Here is a 26,339-nt window from a genome sequence, read left to right as displayed (position 1 = left end):
TCACGAAGCCACTTACTCATCATCTCCCCCACACAGCTTCAGCAGAGCCTTCTTGTACTCGCCAGAAGTGTCATTCTGGAAAGAAAGAGGGAAAGGTTACCTCTCACCCAGACCTGGGTTCCTCTCAGACAAGGAAGGAAGGTTCCGCAGTGCCCCAAGCAGGGGAAGGCTGAACACTTATTCACAGCAGCCCTGACGCCCCTCCTCCTGGAGGTGGCTGAGACCCCCAAACAGTGGTGTGCTGGTAAGTATTCAACAACTGGCTCTCTGGGGAAAAAAGAAGAAAGCCCTGATTTGTAACAGTTGCCATTTCTGTGGTGTAAATACTTCTGACAATGGGTATTTCAAGCTGCCAAAATGACTTCCCTGAAGAAGAAAGTCAAGAAGAGATGCTCACGGCTCTTCTTAGCCGGTGCAAGCTGGCCCAGCACACCACTGCCACAGACAATCCCCAGCTCCACCCTCCCAGGGGAAATCATCCACGAAAATAGGGCTCCGTGAATGAAAACATTGGGAGATGCCAAAACTAAACAAAAAAATGTATGTTTGGTAGACGTGGTACATCCTGCATCCCCTTGGAGCTTCATAATGGACAATACTAAAGTCTATGAGAAGTTCTCACGTAAAGAAACTGGTTTATCTTTGCTTATTCTAGTTTTTTCCAAATATTTCCCATGAAACATCTTTGCACATAATACCTATAAAACTCCTCTTTGGATACACTTTGGGGAACTCAGTTTGAAGTTATAAAGCTTTATCTCACTCACCCAAAAAAAGGGAGGAACAACCCAACTCTACACCTGTGTCTTGACCAAGTCTCGTGGGGTGGATACCCCAGAGCCATCACCCGGCCCAGGGCCACATTAGCACTCATTTCTGTTCTTCATGTCCTGCCCTGCTTCTTCCAGGAGACTGAGCTCTCGGTGCCCTTGGGATGGAGTCCTCATCTCAGATCCAGCTTGCGTGCCCTCACGACCCAGCCCTGCCTTCCTCTGAAGAGATGCCTCCCGTCTCACTAGTACCCCGACATTTGCTTCTCTGATGAGTTGCCTTAAATTCCCTGAATGTGCCACAAGGCAAGGGTCCTGGGACTCCCAAGAGACTCCCAGCTTTCCAGGCCAGTTCCTTTTCTCCTGGGAGTGGTTCCCAAGCCCTCTGTCTTGGCAGAAAGCGCTCTGTCCCCTGTTAGCTGCGCTCACCTTGATCATGCTGTACAGAGACTTCTCATACTTGGTCCGGAATATCTCCCGAATGTCAAGCATGTCCAGCTCGCTACGGGAGACCATGATGCGGATCAGCGTGTTGTCTCGAGTCCCCAGGCCCTGGAAGACAAGTAGGTTTGGGGGAACGGGGAGTTGAACGAGGCTGGAGCGCTGAGAGCCCCCAGCTTGGCTGAAAATACAATTTCCATAATAAAATGTTGAAATTAAGAACAAAGCAGCACAACACTGCCATTCCTTCTGAAGCTCCCTGTGCGTCCCTGTTGCTTTCATCTCCTCCCTCCCCCGTGTACGTCATTCCCATCCTTGATTTCCCTTATAAGTTTACCTAACATTGTAACTCGAAGCAATATACTGTTTAGGTTCACCCATTTTGGAACTTTGTAAATCTACCACTATGCGTGTATTTTTGTCACGCTACGCCTGATGGACATTGGGTTGTTTCTGGTTTTTTCTTAACACAGACCATACTGCCCTGGAGGTTCTTATGAACACACGTGCACAGGCAAACATCTCTCCAGGGCCGAGCTGGCCAACCTCACTGTGGACTGGAAGACAAAGAACGGGCTCTGGTCCACTTGCCCTCCTGGGATGGTCACACAGGGGCCTGGGCCTGTGGCCTCCGGCAAGAAACAACTACATTCATTTACCCTGGTGTGCTATGGAAATTCCTTAGTGTCTGTGTGTCACGTGTGTAAAATACAGGGAATCACTGTTCTCAGTACACCCCTAGTGTGGAATCACAGGGCCACAGGGATGGGAGAAGCATCACGGATCTTAGCAGATAATGCCAGAGTGTTTTGCACTTACCTATGTACACTAGATATAAACATTCTGGTTAATTCATATTTGTTAAAAGTGTGGGCTTCCAGTCCACCGGGCCTGATGCATCAGGTGCAGGCTGTCACTGTCCCCTCTGATCAATCAAGGGCAGGTATTTGGGTGGGAAGGTGTGCGACCAGCCAGCATCACAGGCCCTGGAGCTCACCTGGGACAAAGTGCCATCACTCTGTCCTGTGGCCAGTCCCTTGAAGGATCTCTTTGGCCAGGGGACCACAAGGACTTGCCCAAGAGTCCCAACGGTCCTCTGGGAGTGTACAGAGACCTCCTCTCCCAACCTCGTTCACACCAAGCCAAACACGCACCTTCATGGCCTTGAAAAGCCTTTCAGCAAAATACTCCGGGGTGCTCCGGATGCACTTCACTGAGGAGAGGGAGGAAGAGGTAGTTATCCTGGCTGCCTCGGAAAGAGGATGGGGTGGCCTGCCCCTTCTTTGTTTCCATCCCTTGGGGGCCAACAAGTTCAAACCCAGGAAGAACCCTGGCTCCTGATAACCCACAGCCCCAGAGCACCCCAGACCCACCCTCTTGTATTACAAACCCAGGGAATAAAGAAATCAGGAAATTGGCCTGTTGTAAGGTGGGCAGTGCGTTGCAAAGACCCACTTCATCTTTCTAGCCCTCTGGAGTTTCACAGGGACTGTGCTGGGTAGGGGTAATCTGCAGTGGAGTTGAGAAAGGTGTTTCTTTAGATTCTGCTACAGCAGAAAGGTGCCGGCTGTGGAAACACTGGATCCCGCCGGCAGATGGGCCAGAACCTGACTACGTGTGATAGGGGTGGCGAGGGACGGCTCTGGGCGGGAAGATGAGGGCCGGGCTGGAGCTCTCTCCCAAGAAACACATACACACCACCTACCCCAGGCTCAGACATATCAAGTCTTGGTGTGTCTGGCTTGCAAGGGCTTCTGAGTCAGGCAGTCCATCCCCTGCCCCCATTTATCACATGAGGAAACTGAGGCCCCGTGAGGATAAGTGACTTGCTCCAAGTCAATCACAGATTTGGGTTTGAATCTTGACTCCACCATTGACTAGTCAGCTCCTGGCATCCCTCATGCCAAGAGCACCCCCAATTCATTACAAAACGTCCCCTTGGCAGGTGAGGCAGCCTCTGTGAGACACAGTTTCCTCATCGTGGAATGGAGATGATGAGTGCCACTCCTGGGTCTTTTTAAAGACTAGACACTCAGCACGGCGCCTGGTGCACAGTACACGCTCCACACAAGCCCGCTCTCCAGGTCATTATTCCCCCACCCTGGCTCAGTGCCTTTTCACCCAGCACACACACTGAGGCAGGAGGAGCAGGAAGGCAGCGCCTGAGGCTCGGCTCCCTGCCTCCCAGGCCTCAGCCATGCTGCCCTGGCTAAACCTTTAGAATTCACCACCCATCTGTTTTCTCCTTCCCATCTCATACCATATAATTCCCCTTTTCCATTCCTAGCCCCTTGTTCCTGGGCCAGAATCCCAGAATCCCAGAATCCCTCGAAGACCCTAGGAATGCCACGTCAGGACGTACCCACAGCCAGCATCAGCTTCTCAAAGTCCCCGGACAGCTCCCCTCGGATGCTGGCTTCGATCGGCTTCCCTGTGGTCTTCAGATACTCATCAAACACTGAGTCAGACAGAGAGACAGGGACACTAAGAAGAAACAGGGACTTCAGGAGGGAAGGCACAGTGGCCAGGATGGGAGTACCGACACGAGGTCGATACTTCAGGAGGTGACAGGGAGGCCGCACATCACCAGCCGCTGTGCGGTCATGCTGCGTATGCTGCAAGGGACTGTGGACACTGCAGGCTCCAACACAAAGATAGGACTGCTACTTAGATGGAAGCGCTGAGCATCCTGTTAATGACTCTGGTGAGGGGCTAGACAAACCACTGTCTAGTCAGATCAGGACTCGGGTTTGGGCTGTGGATGAAGTAGCTATCATGCTCCATTAGTAAAGGAAAAGCGAAAGGAATTCTTGGCACAACCCCCAGGGGGCAGCTGTGGGTCTCTGGAGCTTACCCAACCGAAGATGCTGCTTGCTGCGATTTCCCAAAATGTAAATGAACTGGGCTTCATCTGTTCCCCATTTCAGTTCCCCTGCCTCGTACAAGTCCTGAAGGGGAAGAAGTGGGACTTAACTGAAGGAGGAAACCTCAGGAGACAGGACTCCTGGCCAAGTCACTTACAACTACTGCCAGATCCCTGAACAAACCAGTAACTGGTAGTGTCAGGACCTCTGCATACACATATACATATGCCTGTCTCCCTTTCTTTCTGAGGAAACTCCTACTCAACCTTCAAGGCCCAGATTAAAAGTCCCATTTGTTCTCAAGGCACTTCCTGATGCCCCAGGCAGAATTCTCTTCCCCTTCTCCCTCTTCTAGGTTCCTATAGCTTTCTGCTTCTTTATAGCTTTGATCCACTGTATATTACAATGATTTCTTTATATGCCTGACTCACCACTACTGTGTGGGCTCATGAAGGACAGGGACTATGTCTTAGCATTCCCTGTATTGGCCTCCACGGTGTTACTGCCACACAGTAGGGGCTCAAAACACTTGGAATACATGGTATGTTGATAGAGAAGGTGTTTGTGTGATTAATATATGCCTGTCTCTCCCAGTACTGTCTAACTTTGTTCATTGGTGATTCCCCAATGCTTGGCAGAGTGCCTGGCACATAGTAGGTGTTCAATAAATATTAACCAACTGAACGAATAAATGAACAAATGATGAAAGCTCCAACATACATCTCATCAACTTTATAGAAGCTGGGTATCTTTGAAAGATAACTTAAATCCTTCCTTCAGCAAAGCACTGTATAAATGATGGCTATGAGTCAGTTATTTCTGGTATTTGATGCAAATTACTTCTCCTCCAGCCCGTGCCCGATCCCCACCCTCACCCTGGCTGTGCCTCGGGGACCTCCCCCGGTGCTTGTTTACCTGGACATCCTGGTGCACCAAGTCTTCACTCACTACGTCGTCCTCCTCCCTGGTTCCCTGGGCAGAGAGACAAGGGACATGTGCCTCAATTACCAAAGCCAGGGGGAAGGCCTGGATGCCGGCGGTGGTGACAGAGAGCACTGGGAAAAACATGGCGGCCTGGAAGTGTCCAGGAGCAGTGACTTACAGCTGCCCCTGGATCGAGACCACAGCACCTATTTTAGAGAGAAATCAGAGGTCCCCCCCACTGGTTTCTCCCTTCATCCTCGGAGCTGGGACCAAACAGGGGTGTCCTGAGAATAACCAAGGCCCTTCTAGGTGCTCCCATCACACAGGAAGCCAGAGCCTTGAACTGAGATCTCTGAGGACAGGGCGCTTGCCACAAAGTTCTGCCGTGGCCCATGATGCCCCCAAAAATGATGTGGCAGGGGCAAAAAGTCTGCACATTTGTGTTCTATTAGGAGCTCCCGTACCCTAACCCAAATAACCACCAATGAGGATGTGCAACTCGGGCCCTGAGATCTGAGCTCACAAGCTGTGAAGGCACCAAATCCTCCTGGTGTTTCCGCTGCTCCGCCCTCGCCCTATGCCCCACCTGACAGCGGAGGATCCTCACGGGGACTGGAGCAAGCCCTGCCGGGCTCCACGGTATGCGGGCAGAGGTCAAGCCTTGCTTATCTCCTCTTTCCCCCGGATTGTGCACCTCAGGATCTCAACCCCCTGGGTCTCTCTGGGACTGAGTTTAAGAAGACAGAGCCACACACTTACAATCGGGCCACCTCACCCCCCAATTGGTGTTAGATCTTGAGGAGGCAACATCCTTGACTCCAAGATTCAGGCGGAAACTCTCCTCTCCAGAACAAGTAGCTTTGAAAATGGGGACAAAGGTCATACTTGCCCATTCCTGACGATTCGGATAATTAGCCAGTAGCTTAATATGGGATGTGGATTGTTACAATTAACTTGAGGAAAAGAACTGGGAACAGCTGATGTAAAATGAGTGGCGGGAGAGGAGTGAAAGAAACACAGAGGTGGCTTAATTTATATAGAAAGCTTCACAAACGTTTATAAAGCTTCATAAACGGAGCTGGGGTTGAGCCACCTCAAAGCCTGTTCCTACACGGCCCGCAGTCAGAGATTCCCGTGGGGCCGGGGAGGTCAAGTGAAGCGGCAGAGTGGGACCCGCTCTCCAGCCCACTGCAGTCACGCTGAATGCAGGTCTGCTCTTGCCAGAACTTTCAATTATTCAAAAGAATCCAGAAGTCTGATTTTTGAACACAATCTCCCTATTTTTAAATGTTAGTAACTAACTCAAAGTGTTTTCTTTAAAAAACACATTGCACGGGAAAATGAACAAAGAACCCAGCGTGGCAGGTTGAAGTCAGCACAGGACACGGGCGTGCAGCCTCGTTATGGTCTTTTTCGTGGACTCTGTGGGTGGGGGGAGGAGCGGGCTCGGCTGTGGGAGACGCAATGCAGGCAGCCCCAGAAATGCCACGTGTCTGCCTGTCCTGAGGTCCGTGCCGCCTCTGGAGAAGCAAAGGCAGGAGGGAGGCCCAGAGAGGTGCAGGCAGGGGTGTGTGTGGAGAGAGGAAGGAGGTCACAGGAGAGGACATTCCCAGGCACAGGAGAGAAGGCCGTGTGCAAAGGGAAATGCGGGTCACGTGGACACACCTGCCTGTGCAAGCCAGGGGGAACAGAACAGACCCCCGGATGCACAGATTCTACCCCCAGGTAAGCCACAGAGAAACCATCTCAAGTTCGACGATAAAATGGGCAGTTGGGGAGGGGCAGCCACAGTATACAAGGAAGACTTCATACCTGAGGACCCACCAAGGAGCCCCTCACAGACCACCTGTCCGGGGGAACACGGAGAAGGTGCCCACAGCCCTCGGCCTGCACTCAGGTAGGGAGCTCCGGGAGGGTCTTAGGGCCCCAAGGTGGACCAACCTGGAGCAGGACCACGAGCATCTTCTGGAAGTGGCCAGAGGTGTCACCAATGACATCAGCCTCCAGGTCTCGCTCGTAGGCTGCAGGGAAGGAACACAAGCTCTAGTCCCATGCCCAGGAGACCCCAGGGATCCGGGATAAAGGTCCCTGCTGCCCCTAAAATGATCAGCGTTTGTTACAAATCCCAAACCCAGTCTCCATGACGGCCATGGCAAGACCCAGGGTGTGTTTTCACCATTCTTTGTACTGACCCACAGCAAGATGGGATGTAATCCACCCCTTTCTCCATCCCCACCTGTGCCATCCCACTCCAGGAACCGTCTCATCTCCTGGACAGTCACAGCCTTCTGAAGGTTCTCTCTGTTTCTGCTCTCACTCCCTCTCCAACCCACAGCCACAAGGCTGACTGTCTTCAAGCTCCTATCTGAACCTGGGTTCCCCTGCTTCCCACTGCACTTAGAAGAAAACACTGTCTCTTTCTCTTGGCCTACGAGGCCCTGCGTGATGCTGCCCTGCCCTCTGCCACTCTCGCCTCGCTCTGCCTACCAGGATCATCACTGCCCCAGGGCCTTTGGACTTGCTGTTCCCTCTGTCTCCCGGGATCTTCTCTCCACTCCTTATACAATTGGCTCCTTCTCATTTCCTCCTAAGACAGGCTTTCCCCGACCACCTGTTTGAAGCAGGTCAAGCCTGCTTCTTGTTATCTCATCTGTTTCCTTCATAACACTTATCCACGTATGTCATCACAAGTTCACCTATTGATGGTCTGTGTCCCTCGTTACCTCCTTAGTCTATAACCTCTGGGAGGCAGGGACCACGTGGGTTTTCCCACCACCATATCCTGAGAACCTAGCACATTGTCCAGCACAGAGCAGGTACTTCTAGGATGGATGGACAGATGGACAGACAGATGGACAGTCAGAGGGAAAGAGGAAAGAAGGTGGGTGGATAGTCTTTAGGTCCCCACCCTTGCAATCACCCTCATTTCATATCTGAAAAACCGGAATGGCCCCTCCTGCCCATCTCACCATCTTTGTATGCTGCCACCAGCTGGTGGATCTGCTCGTTGGTGCGGGAAGCCAAGATCTCAATGAGGCACTTCTCATCGGTGCCAATGCCCTGGGAGAAGAGAGGGGTACACGAGTCACGGGTGGGGATGGCTGACCACCAGCCATGGGTTGGGAGCCTGGAGCGGCCAGAACTATGAAACCCCCAGCACTCAGGGTGCTCCAACCACAGCTCTTATGCATCGATCTGGAGCTGCTGCCTGAAAATCAAAAGACACAGGTTCGAGTCCCACCTCTGCCCACAGCTTGCTTTGTGACCTCTCATTAAGACACTATCTTTCTGGGCCTCAGTTTTCTCCCTCTATAGAATGGAGATGATACTGGTTGTTCTGCCAAACTCCCAGGGAGATGGAGGAGGTAAGAATCTCTCACCTTGCTAAGTTTTTCAGTTTATGCAATGAATTCATGTTTGATGGCTCATCTGAGACAAAGATCATAGCACATCATAAAGTGTAAAGTCCTGGGCACACTTGACGGCTTTGATCTCTCCCTGCTTCCTAGGGAGCAACCCTCTACCTCAACCAGACCAAGCTGCTCCTCATACCTGAACACACCGCCACAACCTCTCCTGCCATTTCTTCTCCAGCCTGGAAGGACCTTAACACTCTGATCAACCAATCCTCTCCAGGCTTTCGAGCCCAACTGGATCCCCTCATCTTCTACGACACTCGCTCAAGCCACCCCAGGCCCAGGGCCCTGCCCTGTAACCTCTTTCAGAACGCCCTTGGCCTTTGGGCAGTGTGTCTCCACATCCCTATATTCTGCTCCCTCAGGACTGAGCTGTTGGTGTGGGGGTCTGGGCCAAGGGCCCCCTTTTATGGGGTGTGCCCCACAGCAACATGTGTCCCACATCTGTCCCTCTGGAGGAGACCCTCGGTGCCCCTCTGGGACAGGGTTTGGGCAAGTTGCCTCTTGAAGCAGAGCACGTCCGCCGGGTGGGAGCAGGGCTCACGGAATACTTGCTAGAGAAGCAGGAATCTTCCCAGTAACCATGCCCATCCCCAACACACAGACACGTGCTTCTTACGGAGACAGCGTCTTTAATTTCTTTGGCGTCACAATAGGCAAGCGGCCTCATCAGACCCACAATCAGTCGTTCAAACTTCCCCGTCAGCTCATACTTCAAGTCAGCGATAAGGTCCTGGGGGGAGAGGGAGGCGGAGGAAGAAGGAAGAGCAGCTATAACGTAAGAATTACATTTAATAAGCACTCACTCAGGCACGGACAATTCAATCGGCCCACTTAATCGGCCCTCTTGGAGCTACGTACTCTCATCAACCTTAAGAAACAGGCTTAGAGACGTCAGGCAACTTCCCAAAGTCACGCAGCTGGCATATGGCAGTGCAGGAGTCCAGCCCATAGCATCGTGCCCCTTCCTCACCATCATTTACTTGTTTACTGTGTGTCTCTCCCCCTGTCTGTGGGCCCCAGGGTGACGCTGCACAGGTCTTAGTCACCTGCGTGGCACTAGCACCTAGCACAGGGCCCAGCACATAGCATGAGCTCTAGACTATCTGTGGATGAATGTTCCCTGACTGAAGAGGAGAAAAAAGGAGGCAGAAGAGCCAGCAGAGAGGCTGCCCTGGAGTAAATACTCAGGAAAGACCCTGAAGGCACACATGGCTGGAACCATTCACCCGCCCTCCGGTGGCCATGGTTACCTTGCCATAGAGGGACTTGTAGCTCTGGATGATCTCCTGCCTCTGCCTGTTGCTGCGGGAAGTGATCAGCTCCAGTATGGCCTCCTTGTCACTGCCTGGAAGAGGGGAGGCACCCGTCATCCTACCCCAACCTGCCTTCAGGAAAGCCACCGGGGTTGCTCCCTGCAGTCCAGCCTTCTGCCCGCAGGGCGGTGGCGTCAGGGGAGGGGGGGATCTATGGAGACCTGCCAAGCCCCCACTGAGAGGGATCACAGCACACACAGCATCTGAGCTCAGAGGGCCCACGATCCAGCTCCTCATCACACAAATAAGGAAACAGAGGCCCAGAGAGGGGCAGAGACTCACCCAAGGTCTTACAGCGAGGATGGCTTAGAAAAACCCAGGGGTCCTAACACCCAGGACAGGGTTCTTTTCATGACAAGAAAAATAAAAGAGAAAAACAAGCACTGAATTCAGGGTGGTGGTTACCCCCAAGAGGAGAGGCGGCAGGGGGACCTGCCAAGGAGGTTTCAACCATCTGAGGAGGCAGGAGCTGTTTCTCAGCTTGGGTGGCAGGTGTACGGGTGAAGCTTCTATTATTCTTCAGACCTTTCTGTTGGTCTGGAATATTTTATTATAAAGTTATAAAAAAATAAGAAGAGGAAACAAAAAAAGACGAGTTCATCTCACCCCCACCCCAAAAGGGCTCTGGGCTGTGCGCACCTGTGGGGACACCCCCAAGCCCCAGTGAATCCCACTCCCTTTCCTGGGGGCCCCCCTCCCAGTGGCCAAGCACCCACCAAAGCCCTTCATGGCAGTGTACAGGGCCTCGGCATCCTGGCTGGGGTTGAAGTCCGGGAAGTCGTGAACGGAACCCCGGTACTTGGAGCCCTGTAGAGAGAAAAGCAGAGGGTGAGCTGCTGACTGTGGCCCCAGCCCCATGCCGCTCTCCTAACCCCGGCCACAGGCTGAGCTCCTTTCCCCTAAAAGCAAGCAGTGACCTCAGAAGGCCTAGGTCAGCATAGGGATCGGTCACCTCCTGCCGCCACCTGCCCCAAAGCCGGTGCCATTTCCCCAAGGGAGGGCGGCTCAGTAAAGAAGGCCAGGGCCCTGCACCACTTTGCTAGGACCCAGCAGAGATAAAAGCCAGCTGAGTGCAGGGGTGCAAATGATCCAGGCAGGAGAAACAAGAGTCTCGCATATTTTAATGGCACTTTGTGGTTTACAAAGCCCCGTCACCTCCATTAATGTGAGTATTTTAGAAACTTGCAGAAGCACTTAAGATGATCTCTATCAGAGAAACAAAGAAGCCGAGCCCAAGGAAGGGAAGCCACTTGCAGAGGGTCACACAGACCCCAGATCTCCGGGCTGTTCCCCTCTGTTCTCCAGCTCCAGAAACCTTGCAGCCATCAGCTTCGGAGGGTGGGGGCTTGGCCCAGGGGGGCCCAGAGCCACCCTCCAATTTGCCGCTAAGACAAGGTGCCGCCCCGCTGGGCCCTGTAAAGCAAGCTGTGAACTGGCATCTGAGGACAAGCTGGCTGGGTCCTTGGGGCGAAGGCGCAGAGAGGCGGAGCCAGAGGATCTTCCACACAGAACCTGAAAGCACAATGGGCTGGTTCACAGAGAAGTCAGATGTGGGTCAGCTACACGGCCCCAAGAAATATGGGGCCTGGGACAGCGGCTGAGAGCTGGGAGAGCGGAGGATGCCAGAGCCCAAGGTACTGAGCACACAGCACGGTGACAGGGCACTTGCTCAGCCTGTGCCAGGCCCGATGCTGACGGTGGCAGACCAGGGAGAAAGACCCAACCCTGTCTTTCATGAGCTTCTGACCCAGTGGAGGAGAGACAAGCACACAAATCACCATAAACCTTGTGATAAACACCCTAAGACAGAGGCAAAGGAATGTGGGAAAACAGTAGAGGCCTATTTCAGCATGGGGAGCGAACCAGGAAAGGCTTCACAGAGGGAATGTGGGTGGCACATAACCTGTGCCTTAAAGGGGTAAGAAGTAGACAGGAAAAACGGGCCTCCGACCATCGCCTGCATCTCCCAGCGCCTGCACTGCGGACCTGGCCAGACATTTGCATGCTCCTCAGTTTACGTCTGCAGTTGCTGGCTCCTCCGAGGTACGCAGGCGTGGGCACGGGGTTGCTATTTAAAGTTCTTACAGGGCAGTGACCAGAAAGACACGGCCCTCTTCCCGCCACCCGTGAATTCTCTGCAACCTGATCGCAGCCCTGGGCAGAGAAGGAAAGAGCAACACATGCCAGCTACCCAGACCAGAGCCTCGCAAGGAGTTCAGTGAGCATGGATGGTGGCTTTCCCGCCAGAGTGTCCCTGTGCCTCGCTGCACCCCGCACGGGCCGGAGCCGGAGAAATCCCTGCTGACCACAACACCCGGGGCAGGCAGCTTGACAGAGACCCGAGGGCAGCACCAGGTCCATCCTGTCCACTGCACAGAGACAGAACAAAGGAGGCACTCAAGTGTTTGCCACAGAAGAGACAAACAAGAAGACAAAACAACTGGTGTCCTACAGGAATGTGACTTCCAAACCTGTTTGTCTTTCTCTCTGGACACCCTCCAACCCAGGAGTATCAAGAAGCAGAGCAGAGAATAGGAGCTTCTAGGATGGACGGACGGCTGAGAAGGCCAGAATTACAGTTACGGCTTTGCAAGGCTCCTTAAAGACCCCTTAGTTCAGCTTCCCACTTGTTTCTTGACTCCATGGCGGGTGGGGACTGTGCTATGAATAAGACAAATACAGATGTATGGGCAGCACCTGGCAGAGTGCTGGACACAGCGACACAAAGGGGCTCAGTAGCCGTGACGGGGTGGAAGGAATGGATGAAGACCCGTGATGGCTCAGGCTGAGACGGAGGATGCTGAAGGGGGAGGTGGTGGAGGAGAGCCCTCTCCTGGCAGTGGGTTTCCAGCCATGCTCTCTCCAATGCCAGCGACTCTTGGGACCAGCGTTGCAGTATGCAGCTTTGAAAGATGCCAGGAGGGGCCAGGTCCTCTATGGTCTGTCCGGGCCCTTTGACAGGCTAGCCTGGTGCTATGACCCATGTGTGCTTTTCTCTCTACCTGTCTGAGTCCTCTTGGCCTAACCCACATTCACTCCAGCCTTCAATCCACTGTGCCAATGGTAGGACCTGCCTCCCAGTGCTCGCTTGGAATAAAGGAGGGAAAGCCCTCTGAGAACCACATGAGGAAAGCTGGTCTCCTATTACCACCTGTGTCCCAGCAGACCTCCAAAACAGAGAGGGAAGGTGACATATCCAAGACCACATAGCAAGTCAGAGGCCCAGCTAGGAAGAGAACCCAAGGTTCTTTCCAACAGATCAGGCTCTCTCCCTTCCCCTCAGATTCCATCCAGGTGGGGCCTTGAGTGAGGAAGGGACAACATCACACAGCCCAGGGCTTCTCCCCTCATTAGCAACGTCCGTCTGTTCCTCCCCTTGGATCCTGTACCATTTGCCTCCTCTGCTGGAGCTGGCTCCTTCTAGGCAGGCCCATGTCCTCTCTGTGCCATTCTGAGCCCATTTTCAAGGCTATCAATAGGCAGCAATCCATCCAACCCGTGAGACCCTAAGTGCTTCTCGCTGTCTTGGACACTCACGCTTCCAAGGCACCTCAGGCTACCATGCCACTCATTCATTCACGCAACGTTTCCTGAGCACCTGCATAATGCTAGGACCAGGGACCACTAAGAGCTCACAGCCTGGCCGGGAGATCATGACAATTCCAACTACAACACAGTGTGGTAGATACTATGCTAAGGGTAACACGGGAGCCAGGAAAGAGAAATTCCCTCTAGAAAGCTCTGAGAGTCTGCCTTGCTCACTGATGAACTCCCCAGGGCTTGGCACAACCAGGCACTCACTAAATATTTGTTCCGAGACGGATGGGTGCATGGATGGAATATGACTGTGAATATATTCTCAGCAGATCAAAGACGACTTCTTGGAGGTGAAGACTAAGCTGTGTCCTAAAAGATGAGTAGCAGCTGGCCCCAAGGGGTTGGGGGAGGGAAAAGGCTTCACAGAGAGGCAAGAGCAGGCAAGCAACATGCAGGGCAGCCAGCCCAGAGTCTCCAGTGCTCAGTGTGGATGCCCAAAGCCGCCATGATCGTGGGATTGGAGGTTACCAGGAGGTAAGGAGAAGAGGAGAGGGTGGAAGCGTGTCCCCAGGAGGAAAGGCAGAGGTCTCAGCAGGGAGCTGATGCCCCTCTCTCCTGTTGCTGCTCCTCCACCTCCTCCCCCTCCCTCCTGGCACAGTGCAGTGGTTGGGCAGGGTGTGGGGAAGGGGCTGTGGCTGATGGAGTGCCCCGCGGGGGAAGGAAGTCTGCTGCCTGACACAAGGCTTCATCAGACGTTCCCTCAGAGACAGGCCTAGCGAGCAGCAAGGCTGGGCTCCCCTGTGGGTCTTTGCAAAGGAAAATAAAGCCTTCCAGGGAACTGCCCGCAGACTAGTTATCCCAGGACCCCATAGGATCACAGCCACTAGAAGAGGGGGTGCACAGGGGGCCTTGGCAAGGGTCACACTCAGAGACAGAGAGACAGTCCTTCAAATCACCCATGGCTGGTCATCTTCACACCAACTTGGAGAATTTTACATCTCCAAGTGCCACCTGTGCAGCTGTCCCCACTTCTCCACCTCACTGACTCCCTGTCACTCCTGCAGCAGGCAGGTTCCTGGCCTCAGGTACCCACGATGAGTAGGAGGCGAGGGGAAAGCAGAGCAGAAGGCACTTTCCACCCTGAAATATTCAGCAGGTCGCAGTGCCAGCTGGTGAGCAGCCTGGGCCTTGGGGTTTCATGGTCCTGGGCCCCACCCAGGCTGCTGCTAGAGGAGCCCCGAGGCTTCTCGGGAGCAGAAGTGATGTCACCCAAAGAGATGGTGGCCCGGCCAGGGCTCCAGCTGAGAGCTGCCTCGCCTGGGCCGGACTCAGGCCTTGTCTCTGCAGCTCCTGGAGCTCCAGGTACCAGCTCCGACCCTCTCGCCCTGTCCTCAAGCATTCCATATGCCCATCATCACATTCGAACCCAGACCATCCCTGTGAGGCTGAGGCCACACAGCCAAGCCTCCGGGACCTCTCTGTGATGCCGCGCTATGTCTTTACATCTTTGGGCCTCAAGTACCCCTGTTCTGGAAGGAAAGACAGAGAGAACTCAGCAAGAGGAATGTGGGGTGATCTGGACCAGACGAAAGAATGAGTGGCTTGTTCTGTGCACGTGTGTGTGTTGGGAAGGGGGAACTAGAAGCAGAATTGGGTGCTAAAACTGGAAGCAAAAGACCCAAGCTTTGGCTGAATGGAGGAAGACCTTTCCTGCTCTTCTCCACACCGTCTTCTGAACTTCCTCCCCTTCCCGAAACCCCTGCCCTCTGAGCACGCCAGATTACTTTCACCGCCCTGAGCACACGACATTCCCTCCCTCTGGCCTTCTGTCCCAGCATCTGCTCCACCTAGACCATCTCAGCCCCTTGCTCTTCCCGAGCAGCTCCCTCCAGGCAGCTTCCTGTTACCCCAACCCGCAGGCCTCTGCACTGCCTTTACTGCCCCAGCAGAGCATCAGCACCGTGCGTGCGGGATCCCAACTCCCGCCATGGGACGAGCGGCCCCTAAGGCTCCACCACCCTGGGACTCTTGCTTGCAAGATGTCTATTGACCCCTGGTCCACGGCAACAAGAAACCACAGGTCAGCCAGAAAGACAGCATGGTCTGGGAGCACTGCACCAGGAGTCTAAAAGATCTGTGCCCTGGGTCCTGGCCCCTCTGATCTCCTGGGGCCTGATCAGTCCACTTCGGGCACCTAGAACCCTGTAATTCAAATGCCTCTCAGGAAGTAGATCTGGGATGACAACACATGGGAAGTGAGGAACAGCAAAAGTTCCGCCCTGGCTCTTTGCCCATAACCACTAACACTCTCTCCTCCTGGCCGGAGAAGCCACTTGTGCAAAGGATGCTCCTTAGAGGCTGAGAGGGCGACCATGGCTAGGAGTCTCTTGAGTACGAATCCTATGTCACATAATACACTGCGTTCTTCTAGAACTGCGACTAGACAGGGCCTTACGGCCCTCGTCCACTGGGTGGCAAGACAATAGACAGGGACAAAGTTTAGTTTTTACTAAGCTCAACCACCTCATAATGAAAGCTGAGGCCCAGAGAGAGTAAAGAACTCAGCCAAGATCACACAGCTCCTGTATTATGTCTGTGGGCAGGAGCTCTGTGACTGACGTGAGGGACAAACGGGGCCAAGTCAGGCATCCCTTAGTTCTATTCTCCCTTTCCGATGCCATCCTCACAGTGACCACGACTCTTTCTGTAAGGCCAGCCAACAGGGACTACTCTCAGCAAACCCTGGCACAGAATGACACCTTGCTCTGACCAAGGACAGAACCCAGCTCTGGCCACAGAGAGGAGTAAAAGCTCTGATGCACCTCGAATTCTACTGCCCAGCGAAGTGGTCACACAGCACGAAAGACCGGGATCTTCCAAGTCAGGCAAACTGAATCTCAAATGCATGTGACAGGGAACATGTCCACCTCGAGAGCACAGGACCCTCTAATGCTTTTGCCTGCACTATCCATCTCCATTCCTGGGGGCACCACTCTTGGGCCACTCAGTTCAGCTGGGACTGACTCTGCCACCTGGCTCCAAGTTACCCAGGCCCAGCCAATGAAAACCAAACCTGGCACTTTCCTTGGAATCACGGGGAATAAGTTATGTTGTTACTCTCAGACAGGCGAATGGAAGCCTGGAGCTGCTGCTGGCTAGCGTGCTCAGGCAGGGGAGAATTTGCCCAAGAATGAAGCCACCCAGAGGAAGCCCAGCTCAGAGGCCAAATCCTGACAATATCGTTTGGGCCCCTGGATCCAGCCAGACCTGAAGCCATTGGATTTCTCAGTCATGTGAGCCAAGACATATCCTTTCTGCTTAGGATGTTGTGTATTGCCATTAGTCACTTGCATCTGAAAGAGGTGTGACTTATAACAAGAGCAAGGAAAGCCTGAGAACTTATCCTGCTCCTTTCAGGCTGAAGGTACCAGGGATCTCTGCAGCAGGCCTAGTGACTCAGGGAGGAGCGCAGACCCAGGGAAGGCAGAGAACAGCCTCGGAGGGGAGAGATTCCTTACCTGTCCTGGTTTGGCCATGGTCTCAGTTTCTGCAGCAGGAAACACTGTGGAGAAGAAAGACATCTCATGAGACTCCCCTGTGCTCTGCTGTCTTCTTTTCTTTCTTTCTTTCTTTTTTTGCTGAGGAAGATTGGCCCTGAGCTAATACCTGTGCCAATCTCCCTTATTTTGTATGTGGGCCACCACCACAAGGCCACTGACAAGTGGTGTAGGTCCATGCCTGGGAACCAGACCCAGGCCACCAAAGCAGAACACGCCTAACTTAACCACTAGGCCACCAGGGCTGGCCCTGTTTCCTTCATTCTTTCCCCCAAATTTCCTCACCCTTCCTTTCTCCCAAGGGCGTATACATCCGCTGCTGTCTTCCAGCTGCCTCCAGCCCTTCAGGTTAAATTACGCCCAGAGACCTGGCTCAGGGCCAGATGCACTTTTCAGAGGACAACCCATAGATAGCAGGTGTCCAGACACTCACACCATGATGGAAAAGGGACTTGGAACCGAGAGGGGGAGTGGGCACGACCAGTGACCACGTGACTCCTCCAGGCTGCATAGGGCACTTCCCCAGATGTTGTCTCCCTTAATCCTCGCAGCCATCCTTCCCAGCATCAGATTCCCCTTTTCTACAAAGGAGTGAACCGAGGATGGAGGGTCAGGGGGTTAAATAATTTGCCCAAGGTCACACAGCTTAGAAGTGAACTCAACGAAGTGCTGATTCCAGAGTCCATGCTATCTGCACCACGCGTGTTCTCCTTCCAAGTCACCAAGGACGGTTTCAGAGCCCAGGGCTTGAGGGTCTGCAGAAGAGCAGAGCCACGGGGCTGCGGGTCCCCTGGTGCAAATATCTGAAGGGCTGTCCATGGTTCCTGGGTAAGGCAGTGAATACTTCTTCACCATCTGCTCGAGTCAGGCACCACACAGCAGTAAACAAAAGAGCTTTTAAAAACTCTGCTTTTCTGGGCCTACTCTGGAATGGGGAAGAATAACAAATGCAGACGTACATCAGGCTGCGATAAGAACGAAGGAGAAAAGATGAAGCTTGGTCAGAAGTGAGTGACAAGGGGTCAGTCCCAGGTGGAGTGGTCAGAGGGTCTCATGACCCACGTGGACACCTGCAGGCGTGCGGTCAAGGAGCTCGGCGTGGCGATGTGGAAACAGAGAATGGGGGTGGGGACACTGGTGGGATGGGGGTCGGGGACAGCACCTGCGTCCACTGTGAAGACTTTGGACTTTTCTCTGATGGGACAGAAGGTCATGGGGGGGTGGGGTGTGACTGAACAAACAGGACACAGGATCTCACTGCAGGGGGTGTCAGGAGACGGGGTCTACAGTGAAGGAATAAGAAACAAAGATATCTCACCGAAAAAGAAATGAGAAAAGGGACGTAACTGGTTTGGAAAGGGGAAGAGCACGGGGAGGGGCTGGGCTAGTGAGCACCCACAGCAGGACAGCAAAGACACAAGGGAAGCATCTTCTCAGGGTTAGAGGAGCAGAAAGGACCGGCGCTTTCCGGTTTAGTCAGGACGGCACAATTCCATCTTTATTAACCATGTCTACATATTACTTTTTAAAAGTAAAAATAACTACCAGACTTACTCAGTAAGACCTACAAGGAGCTGAACTAGGAGAGGGGAGAGACCAAGGAGACGTTTCAGCTCCGCCTTCCAGTTCTCCACAGACCACTCCCCCCACTAAATACTTACGGGAGATCGGGCCCTGACCCCAGTCCACAATCCTGCTCTCACTCTGGGGTCACAGGTGGGGTGACACAGTGGGGAGAACACGGGTGTTGCAGTCAGACAGGTCTGGATTCAAATCCATTTTGTCATTTATTAGCTGTGTGACCTTGAGCATCCTGCTCATCGCTGAGTTCAAGGTTATCTCAAGGGCAAAATTGGGGCTTTCCCTGTCCTGCCTCGTAGGCTTGCTGGAGGATGAGCCATAACTTAGGTCGAGGGCAGAGCACACGAGGCCCGGCCGAGCGATGTTCTCAATAAATGGTGGCATTCGCTGTGGGAAGTTCCGAGGACAGGGCTTTGTCGGGTTTGCCCTTGTGTCCCCACTGCCTGATTACGAGGCCTCCAAACTGCAGTCAGCAGACAGACATGAGACGGACAGAGATCGGCCTGCAGCCACAGGGGAGTTCGAGGAAACCCTGCTGTTCCCCTGACAACCAGGGGCCCCTGAGGCAAACTGCAGCCCTCACCAGGAAATGGAAACTGCCCCTGACAGCGGACAGGGGCCCACACTGCCCCCAGGGTCTGGCCGGGAGCCAGCTCCGGGTTTCCTCAGGCCTGGGCAGAGGGTGAGGGAGTCCCAGGGCCGGCAGACAAACAGGGACCTCAGGAGGCCCAAGAAGCCAGCTGAGGCCTGTCACCTGCACCTCCAGCCTCAAAGCGTTCTCCTTTGGCCTTGTTGCTGGAAACTTCAGCTGCTGGCTGCAGCCCAGGCCCATCTGGACCAGAGCCCCTTCCAAGGAGAGACGGCTCAGAGGAGGGGCCTCGGAGGCTTTGGGAAAATACTCTCGGCTCCGAGAGCGGTGGATGTGAGTCTTGTGGGCACATGAGAAGCAAGCTTCCTCCAGAACTAGATGCTCAGCCTGCAGTTTCGGGGGCTGGACTCCCACAGCCCCTCCTCTGAGGCTCAGGGAAGCTCTGCAGCTCGTCACAGCGGCGCCTTCCACCCTGGCTCTGCAAGGGGCTCTGATCCCTCCCAGAGCAACCCACACCACACTTCTCAAACTGGCTGTTACATAAATGTTTTAGATCCAATGTTTCAGAATCCCAGAGGGCCCCTGGTGAGCCACTCCTCCAAGCCCCTCATTTTCGAGACGGGGTGAAGCCATGTCAGGGAGGATAAGTGACTTGCCAGGGCCCAGACAACAGCCAGCCTCCTGACTCCCGGCTCCAGGTCATAACAGGCCTCCACACAGCCTTGGGCCAGGGCTGCAACGGGACATTAGGAAGAGTTCATGGGAAAAGACCCTGGTTCTGGTTCCCATCTGTCTGTAATCTCAGACAAGCCAGTTCTATCTCTGGACCTCAGTTTCTACATCTGTATAATGGGAATAACACCGCTCCCTCTTTGGGAAATCCAGCGTGGACGTGGGAGGCTTTCATAGATTTCAACCAGGGATTTTCACAGCAAAATCTCAGAATATCAGTCCTAGGAGGGTCCCCCTGCATTCCGGTCACAGGATTCCTCTCTATCTCCAGCCCTCCCAGCCCATATGCAAGTTTCATCACCTTGGTTGAAACAGCTTCTAAAGGCTGGCAGCTATGGCCACTCTAGACGTGCGCCTCTCTCCTCCCAGGAACCCTGAATCTCTTCTGACCTGGATATCTAAGAGGACTGATCATTCCAGAACCCATTCAAGGGTAGGGTTGCCTGGGGGCTTTTGCAGATGTGGCCACCCCCACCTTAGACCTTTAGACTGCAAGCAATCACGCTACTTCCTTCCTCTTGGGAGCTCAGGACTGACTCTAGGAGGAAGGTCTGGGGTAGAGAAGACACCAGAGCTGGAGGACCTGAGGCTCACCACTGCCCAACCAGAGAGTTGGTGGAAACTGAGAGCTGGACAGGGATGGGGTCTTGTCCAAGTCATGCAAGAGGCAGGGGCCTGGAGATCAGACCTACCTGGGAGTCACAGCTCTGCCTCTTACCAGTTTGTGGTTTAGGTAAATTACCTTAATTAAATCTCAATTCCACATCTGCAAAATGCATATAAAAAAAATATCTCCAGGGGCTGGCCCGGTGACGTAGTGGTTAAGTTTGTACACTCTGCTTCTGCGGCTCAGGGGTTCACAGGTTCAGATTCCAGGCATGGACCTACACACCACTCAACAAGTCATGCTGTGGCAGCATCCCACATATAAAATACAGGAAGACTGGCACAGATGTTGGTTCAGGGCCAATCTTCCTCACCTCCCAAAAAAAAAAAACCCTCCATGTATTGAGAAATAAATGAAACAATGGATGAAGAGCCGTTGGCACGGTGCCTGGCACAGAGTGAAGGCTCAACAAATGGTAGCTTTTATTATGATAAATCCAAACATTTACAAGGGAGGCAGTATGACATTATAATAAGGAATGCAAGCTTTGCAGTCATGGCCTGAGTTCAAATCCTGACATTGCAAATTCTTAGTTTACGACCTTGGGTGAGTTATGTTATTTCTTCTGACTCAGTTCCTTCATCTCTGAAATGACAATCTCATAAGATTTTTGTGACAATTCAATGAAGTATCGTAGGTAAAATACTGGCATGGTATAAAACTGGAATGACCAGTTACAGATTAAATGTTTAAAAAGTGGTGGCTTCTGTTATCACAACCAGCATTATTAGAGCAGTGGTCTCCCTCGTGGGGTCCTGGGCACCACAGTTCACTGGGCTGCAGGACGAGAATATTACACCTCTCTAAATTTTTTTGTCTTGTCCTTGTATGTTCCATTTTTGATGTCTGTTATGCATACATAAAGTTAAGACACATATTAGGGACTTGGGCTTGTTGAAATACACGGTGAAGAGTGTGGACTCAATGGAAGGAAGCCGAGGGAGGAGGAGAGAGAGGGGATGTCAGGCAGAACAGCAACACCAGCATAAGAAAAAGCATTTTTGTCCTCAAAAGGTAGCTGGTGGGCTGTGGAGGACTAGAATGCACTTTTAGGGAGGGAGGAGCTGTTGAGTGTAAGGGGGTGAAACCAGGCATGTGTGGTGAAGGCAATTTGAGAAAAGTTAAAAAATAGCCTGGAAGATGATGCAAAAAGTCACCCAGACTTCTGTGCCCCAGGAGGACCCAGGGAACTCCAACCTGAGCCGTGTCACTGCTTTGCCCACTCACTCTTCCCCAACGGTCCCCTTCAATGCAGGCCCTCTTAGCTCAGCATTCAAGGCCCTTGGTATCCTTCTTGACTTACCTGCCTTCATCTTCCTCCCCTTCACCAACCACCACACCCTCTCCCCCCTAAACCAGGAATCTCTCCCACCAGTATTTTCCATTCAGCCCTCTGGCATCAAAACCAGTGCTTTTTCCATTCTGGCTTCATCACGACCACCTGGGGAGTTTTTCAAACTTACCAAAGTGTAAGGTCAACCTCCAGAGATTCCGATTCAACGGTTCTGGGGTGAGGCCTGAGTTGTGGTAATTTTTTAAAACTTTTCTAGGTGATTCTGCCAACTCTTCTAGGAAGCCAGGAGGGACTTCCCCTCCTTGAACCCCCACAGTACTTTAAACCACCTACACTTGACTGGCCTGGGTCAACCACTGCAGACGCATCATTCCTCTCCTAGACGGAAGCTGCTGGCTTCCAAGGTGTTGTAGAAAAGAATCTGTACCTCCGACTCTCCAGATTATTTGATTTTAGTCTTTCTTTGTCTTTGAGCTCCTTCACAGCTCAGTAATTTGTAGATAACTGATGGTAACGCAAAATAATTCTTATAAGACATGCTCATTCTGTCCTGTCTGGGAAAGGCCCAAGTGACTTCCCTTCCCCTCGGGTGGAAAAGCCAGTTTGCCTCCATTTGGACATTCCTTTCAATATAAAGGTGTCTACTGATTCTCTTCTGCCTGGTCCAGCCATTAATTAAACAGTAGAAGAAAATCTTTTTTTTTTTTTTTTGAGGAAGCTTAGCCCTGAGCTAACTACAGCCAATCCTCCTCTTTTTGCTGAGGAAGACTGGCCCTGAGCTAATATCCATGCCCATCTTCCTCTACTTTATACGTGGGACGCCTAGCAGTGCCACGTCTGCACCTGGGATCCGAACCGGCGAACCCCGGGGCCCCAGAGAAGCGGAATGTGTGAACTTAACCGCTGCACCACCGGGCCGGCCCCTATAGAAGAAAATCTTTAGCACATGATCATTTTTATACCTGTGTGAGTTATTATTTTGCCCTTCCTTAAAAATTATTGTACGATATGCTACTTTGTTGCATCCCTACCACCGGGTGTGGCTCAGAAGGATTGTGGAGTGAAATGCACTGAGTTGTTTTAATGCTTTCTTTAGTGACCCCCTTGAAAAAATCGCAGAATAAAAGGAACCATCCAGCCTAATGGTTTTTAAACTGTGCTTTATTCCTTGTTATATAGCCCGGACAGGAAATACCTCGAGGGGGTAAGTAAGATGCCCAAGGTCACAGAGAAAATTAGTCATTAAGCAGGGGCTGATTTTCAAAAAAAATATGTATTGAGCATCTCCAGCATGCCCACTGATAGGAGTTGGGGGTAGAACAGAAAATGAGACAGATGGACCTCCCGCCCCCATGAAGCTGGCAACCTAGTGCAGTAATCTGCAGGGTTTTTTGATCCTATACACCACCAGTAACAACAGAAAAAAAATTAAGCATTCATTATGATAAACAAAAATATACTCTTTAAGCATGAGATTAAAAGCATATATGATAAGCGGTCTAATAGTTTCTTCCTGTGCCCCAGGAAATCATCTTTAGCGGCCCCCAGGGCGTATGCACCCCATGTCAGAGGCCTTGGCTTATAAAATCTAGACCCTTCCCTTCCCCTTTTCCTGATGGCTCCTCCCTCAGCCCGCAGGAAGACACTCGGACCAGCCCCACCACCCTCTAGAAGCCTCGCCTTTGGTGAAGCTGGAGTCAATGCCACTTCTGGCCCTGCGCCTGGGCAAACCCCCCAGAAGCAGGCACTCGGGTTTCTTAGAGAGCAGCGCCTTTCCCTCTCCTGACCCAGAACCACTGATCCTTGGGCTGGATAAGGCCCCAGGAGATTACTGGGCTGCCCCGGGTTTGGAATTGGACTGGCCTGGGTTTGAAGCCCAGCTCAGGTCACTTGTGTGAGGGACAGCAAAGTGTAGTGTCTCACAGTACAGAGAGTGGAGCCAGCGTGGCTGAGCCTGAAGCCTGGCCTGCTCTTTAGAAGCTGTGTGGCCGTGGGCAAGTACTTAGGCTCAAATGTAAAGTGTGGGATAAAAACAGTGCTACTGCAGAGGAGCCGTGGTGAGGATGAGAAGAATTAAGACATTTCTAGTGCTTAGAAGAGGCCCCGGCACATAGGACACGATGTAAGTGTTAATATTATTTCTTCCCTAAACTTTTGACGGCCCATTTCCACATCTGCAAAATGGGCATGGTGAGAGCATCTAACACATCAAGGGTGGAACCAGGGTAAGTTAGAAGGGTTCAAGTAATAAAATAAGAGGTTGCTATTTTATTATTATTTAAGCAGTACCAGCATACCCATTTTACAGATGAGGAACTGAGGTTCAGGTCATTTGCCTTCTCAAGCACCACACCCTTCCGAGATGACAACAGCAGTACTTGCTTCTCGGCATACAGTACTCTACAGTTTACAAAGCACTTTCGCATCTGCCATCTTGTAATCTCATGAGGGTGGGTATCAACCTCACCCTCACCCTACAGAAGAGGGTGCTGAGGCTCCAAGAACCCAAGGACAGTCACTCCTCCCTGACCAAGGTCTGTGGGGGCTTCTGAGCCCAGGAGGAGAGGAAATGGAGTGTGGCTGGATTCCAAACCACAAAGTTTATAAGCATCAAGGCACCCCCCACACACACTTCCTCTCCTCTGTTGCAGGGTGGTGGCGGGTGGACATACATGTTCAGAAATCAAGGTAGAGACCACATCCTGCTCTTTGTCCCCCCCAGGAAGTATCTTGGAAAGGTTGGGTGGGGTGAGGCTGGTGATACCACTGGACCTCCCCAGAAAATCCTAGAATAGTACAACAAGAAGAGCCGTGCAGCTGCAACCCATTTGTACCAGCTGGGTGCCCTGGGCACATCCCTTACCCCCGAGAGAGGAAGGGACTAAAGCCCAGAGGGGCAGGAGTGTGCCCAGGGCACCCAGCTGCTTAGTAGCGGCAGGGCAGGGGCTGGGGCTGGGCTGCAGCCGGGTGGCCCAGGGCTCCCTCTGGGTGCCGCAGTGCAGATGCTGCAGACACCGCCAGCACTGCAGAGCTCCCCCACCAGGTCCCCAACTTTCCAGGGGCAGCCCCCTCCTCTGCACATTCACATCCATACTCTGCTCCAGCAACAGCTGGTGCCCTTAACTCAGAAACAGCAAATATTTTGTGTGTCCCAGCAGCTGGTGCCTTGGGAACAAAGGGCGGAAGGCAGAGGAAGATGGGTGAGTGACTGTCACAGCTGCAGAGGGGGGTGGAGGCCTCTGCCTCCCTCCCCAGCCCCACCCAACTCCCAGAATCTTAAATCTTAGAAGAGTTGAATCCTAAAATACCAGTCCTGGAAGCGGCAGCCAGTTGAGCAGACTTTGCTACAGATGGGTAACTAAGGCCCAGAGAGGGAACGGGCTCGCTGGAGCACCGCCAGCACCTGGAACTGTAACCCCAGCTTTCCAGTGACCCCCAGGCCAGTGCCCTCTGCACGGCACAGGGCCTGCCAGGCAGAAGGGCAGGGTCCGTGGGAGCTGAAGCAATGTCGGCCATTCACCTGGAAGGGGAAGGGCTGAGCAGGTCAGGATATGCCCGCTAGGTCAGTGGAGCCACCAATTTAAGGTGTGCTTGGAGCAGGGGAGGAGGGGGAAGTGAGGGAAAAGGGCGGACTCTGGGGAAACCAGAGTCCTTTCTCAAACCCAAGAGCCATATGGCCAAATTTGGAATCGTCTAGAAGACCCGCCAGGGTCTAGCGAAAAGGAGGGAGGAGGGAGGAAGCAAAGGCTGACTGTCCTCCCAAAGGACCCCTGTCCTTTCCCCTTAGAGGCCCTACCAGGGAAAGCCAGCTTTCCCAAGCCTGTAATCACTCCTTGCAGCTGACAAATTAATCGGTTTTCACAGCCATTGTTTCATCTGAGAGGGGCTGGGTTTAGCAGCCCAGGACTGGAGAGGGACATTGAGGCTCAGAGAGGGACAGCTACTGATTAGAGGTCACACTCCAAGTTGATGGAGCCGGGATTCGTACTCAGGGTATTTCAGCCTGTGCTGGTATTCTGGGAGTCATCTGAAGCCCCCAAGCTTTGGGAAGGCGTAAACTGGGTAAACTGGGCTTCCGGAGAGCAGGAAGAAGGGTGGGGCTCTGCCCTACCACAGGGCCCTTGCAGCCCACTTGGGAGTCTCCTTTCTAGCCAAGCAGTGATCCGAAGGGGGCAGGAGGGTCCTTGAGGGCCTGAGGTATGGACAGCCAGTCCTTCATCAGCTTGGACCCTGAGAGCCCTCCCCCCAACATACACACAAGCCATTTCATAAGCGGCTGGAGGGTCTGACTCTTCACGCCCTCTGTCTTCGGCCTCGGTCACACCCTTCTCTGCGGGTCCTTAAGACTCCCATGCAGTTGCCCCCAACCGCAGGCCCTCAAAGTCTCTCCAGGCTCCGCACCCTTCCCCAAGCCCGCAGCCTGCAGCCGGCGCGGCCTCACCCCGGGGCGGCCTCACCCCGGGGCCAGCCGCCCCTAGACCACACCCTCTGCAGAGCCGGCCCCCTCCCCCGCCTCACTCCTCCCCTCCCCCAGCCTGAGCGCAGTCCGCCTCCGCGTCTCCGCCTGCTGCCCCCCGGACACACCCAGCCCGCGCCCCTCTCGGGTGACCGCGCCCTCAGTGCCCGCGCCCCGTGCCCGCACCTGCCCGCG

The 26,339-nt window shown here is 53.2% G+C and overlaps 1 protein-coding gene across 3 annotated transcripts in view; it reads right to left on the bottom strand.

Annotated features, from left to right (window-relative positions):
- ANXA6 (annexin A6) overlaps positions 1-26,339 on the bottom strand; it is a 49,721-nt gene that overhangs the window by 23,044 nt on the left and 338 nt on the right. For all 3 annotated transcript variants that reach the window (XR_011425490.1, XM_023617389.2, XM_023617387.2), the window contains exons 2-13: positions 16,787-16,830; positions 10,448-10,538; positions 9,669-9,763; positions 9,035-9,148; positions 7,969-8,059; positions 6,941-7,020; positions 4,991-5,047; positions 4,066-4,159; positions 3,574-3,669; positions 2,366-2,424; positions 1,200-1,322; positions 17-75 (exon numbers count right to left, since the gene is read on the bottom strand). Coding sequence is in view for 2 of the 3 variants with exons in the window: in XM_023617389.2 (XP_023473157.1) it covers positions 17-75; positions 1,200-1,322; positions 2,366-2,424; positions 3,574-3,669; positions 4,066-4,159; positions 4,991-5,047; positions 6,941-7,020; positions 7,969-8,059; positions 9,035-9,148; positions 9,669-9,763; positions 10,448-10,538; positions 16,787-16,804 (977 nt within the window). In the remaining variant the exon portion in view is untranslated. The remainder of the gene's footprint in view (positions 1-16; positions 76-1,199; positions 1,323-2,365; positions 2,425-3,573; positions 3,670-4,065; positions 4,160-4,990; positions 5,048-6,940; positions 7,021-7,968; positions 8,060-9,034; positions 9,149-9,668; positions 9,764-10,447; positions 10,539-16,786; positions 16,831-26,339) is intronic.

This window comes from Equus caballus, chromosome 14 (genome assembly GCF_041296265.1).
Source record: "Equus caballus isolate H_3958 breed thoroughbred chromosome 14, TB-T2T, whole genome shotgun sequence".
NCBI lineage: Eukaryota > Metazoa > Chordata > Mammalia > Perissodactyla > Equidae > Equus > Equus caballus.
Note: the sequence above shows the minus strand (reverse complement) of the source record. Positions and strands in the feature narration are given on the sequence as shown.